Source organism: Dendroctonus ponderosae, unplaced genomic scaffold, assembly GCF_020466585.1.
Source record: "Dendroctonus ponderosae isolate FM_Combo_2020 unplaced genomic scaffold, Dpon_F_20191213v2 Dpon_F_20191213_12, whole genome shotgun sequence".
Classification (NCBI taxonomy): domain Eukaryota; kingdom Metazoa; phylum Arthropoda; class Insecta; order Coleoptera; family Curculionidae; genus Dendroctonus; species Dendroctonus ponderosae.
The window spans coordinates 605,917-608,729 of record NW_026017316.1 but is presented as its reverse complement, the minus strand read 5'-3'; the positions used below and the strand labels follow the sequence as shown (position 1 = coordinate 608,729).

The 2,813-nt window shown below is 46.0% G+C and overlaps 1 protein-coding gene across 1 annotated transcript in view; it reads right to left on the bottom strand.

Moving 5' to 3' along the window:
* Positions 1-2,813, bottom strand: part of LOC109539329 (myeloid differentiation primary response protein MyD88) — a 9,940-nt gene that overhangs the window by 2,810 nt on the left and 4,317 nt on the right. The window contains exons 2-5 of the mRNA XM_019907008.2: positions 1,760-1,959; positions 1,405-1,699; positions 1,253-1,344; positions 1,007-1,196 (exon numbers count right to left, since the gene is read on the bottom strand). Of these exons, the coding sequence (XP_019762567.2) occupies positions 1,007-1,196; positions 1,253-1,344; positions 1,405-1,699; positions 1,760-1,959 (777 nt within the window). The remainder of the gene's footprint in view (positions 1-1,006; positions 1,197-1,252; positions 1,345-1,404; positions 1,700-1,759; positions 1,960-2,813) is intronic.

Below are 2,813 nucleotides of genomic sequence, written 5' to 3'. Positions count from 1 at the left end.
AAAATTTGGATAAAATCCCATTGGCCGTTCACTTGTTATAGGCCTTGTAACTTCTATCCAGAAGTGGTTGGAAGCTTGAAAATTCGCAAAAACGTCCGCAAAACTCAAATTTGAAAGCACGCTAAATGTCACAAGAGACATAAACAAAACTTCTTTGGCTGGGTACGTGTTCCAGACCCTGTAACTTCCATCCAGATGCAATAAGACAGTTGAATATTCACATAAATGTTCAAAAAGATTCGTCCTTGATGTGCTGAAAATTTGGTTAAGATCCTGTTGGCCGTTCACTTGTTTCAGACGTTGTAACTTCTATCCAGAAGTGGTTGAAATCTCAAAATTTCGCAAACACATCTTCATAACATAGCATAACTTCCATCCAGATGTAATTAGACATTTGAAATTTTCCATAAATAGTCAAAACGTTTCTTTCGTAATCTGCTGAAAATTTGGCTAAAATCCCATCGGCCATTCACTTGTTCCAGGAGTTGTAACTTCTATCCAGAAGCAGTTAGAAGCTTAAAATTGCTCAAAAATGTTGCCAACACTTCCACCTCAAAATGCACTGAATTTAAATGCCACTTAAGTAACCTTCCATTGGTCGGCCACTTGTTCCAGACCTCATAACTCCGACCCAGAAGCAGCTGGCGACTTGAACTTTGGCATCCATGTTGCCAGAGCTTCCAGCTCAACATTGACGGAACGACCAAAGCAACCAAGCAGCCGAAAAAACTCTTCTCCTCTCCTGCAGCAATTATTAGGACTTTGTAATTATTCAAGCAACTTTTCAATCCAAATCTGCAAAACCCTCAAAAAGCTTCCGTTCATCCTTGAACCCATTGGAAATCTGGCTGAAAGACCTGGCCTGTTCCAGGCCGCCCAACTCCCATCCAGAAACAGCTGGCGACTTCAGATTTCGCACCCAATATGGCAACGCGCCAGCCCCCACTGGGGCACCAAGACCAAAAGGACCCGGTCCAGATTTCTGGAAACATCCCCCAAAACTCACCTGTTTTCGGGCAAACTCAGCAACTTTCTGCGCCCCTTTTCCGGCACAACGATCGAATCGCGCAACTTTTCCCAGAAGTTCCACAAGGCGCCCGATCGACGAAAGTCCAACTTGAAGTAGCAGTCGAGTTCGGGCGGCAACTTGCCGCAGTCCTTGTAGATGCACGGGATGATCTTGCGCTGCCGCTGCTCTGCAAACCCCCCGCAAATCTCTCTGGATATTCGCCAAATTTCCCGAGAAACTCACCGATTGAAATCGATTGGGCAACGCTGTAGAAGAACTTGTTGGCGTTGCTTTCCAGGAAGGCCGGCGAAATGACGACGATCAGTCGGGCGCACCTGGAAAATCCGGATTTTCGGGTCACTGGGGTCGGGGATTTTCTGGATATTCTGGATCACCTTTCCGCGATCAGCTTGATGACGGCGTCATGCTCCGAGCCGCCCGCCACCAGATCGCGCTCTTTTATGCAGAACTTCATGTCGTGGTTTTTCTCCATGTTGTCGATAATTTCGGTGGCAAACGCGATGTCGTCGTCGTCGAACAGCACAAAAGCGTCATAAAGTTGCGGCTCGAGACCCTCCTGCATCCGAAATACGTCATCCCTGGTCAGAATGTGCTTGTCCAGGTCCAGATCGAAGGCGGCCACTGTCTTCCCATTGGCCAGATTCTCTTGGAAGAACCTCAAATCGTCAGCTGGAAACATCTGGATTAACACGCTGCGCCACATCAGCGCATCATCAACAGTTCACCTACCGATCAATGGAAGAACATCGTCCACCACATCGAGGCGATCCAGATCCTCCAGATAGCCAATCAGCTTGCTGATGGTGGCTTCGCTTTTCCAGGTGTCGCTCCACATTTTCAGCACTTTACCGGTCGGGTCTGGATCGTTGGCCAGGCTGCGGATGAGTTCCCCAGATAGTCCGGCTTTTTCCGCCACACCATGCCAGTCTCTGCAAATCGACGGAATCGTGAAATTGGAGCTTCCAGCGATTTTTTTATTGTGGTTATGTCTTGGTGGCTGTGGTCTTTCAGCGCACGTTGAGCTGAAAGCTTTCTGAACATCGATGCCAAATTTCAAGTCGCCAACTGTTTCTGGACGGGAGTTATGAGGTCTGGAACAAGGGACCGACCAATGAACGTTTAGGTAGGGCGTCGTTAAAATTTCGGTCACATTGAGGCTGAAGCATTGGCAACATTTATGCGACATCGCGAACTTTCTTCGACTTCTGGATAGAAGTTACAACGTCAGGAACAAGCCCCAGACCCAATTAAAATCAGGAAAATTTTCAGAACGGCAAGAATGCAGCTTGCTAAACATTTATGGAAAGTTTCAAATCTCTAACTGCTTCTGGACGGAAGTTACGCAGTCTGGAACAAGTTACCAACCAACGAAGTTTTGTGTATATTGCAGATCACATTTAGCGCGCTTTAAACTTGAGATTTTGCCAACATTTTTGCGAACTTTCAAGCTTCCAACCATTTCTGGATAGAAGTTACAACGCCTGGAACAAGCGAACGACCAACGGGATTTCATGCAAGTTTTCAGCATATCAAGAAAGAAGCTTTTTGCACATCTATGGCAAATTTCAACTCTCTAAATACATCTGGATGAAAGTTACGAGGTCTAGAACTGTCTTGGGCTTCTGGATAGAAGTTACATCGTCAGGAACAAGCCACAGACTCAATTAAAATAAGGAAACATCTTCAGAATATCAAGAATAAAGCTTCTTAAACATTTGTGGCAAGTTTCAACTCTCTAACTGCTTCTGGATGGAAGTTACGCGGTCTGGAACAAGTAACCAAC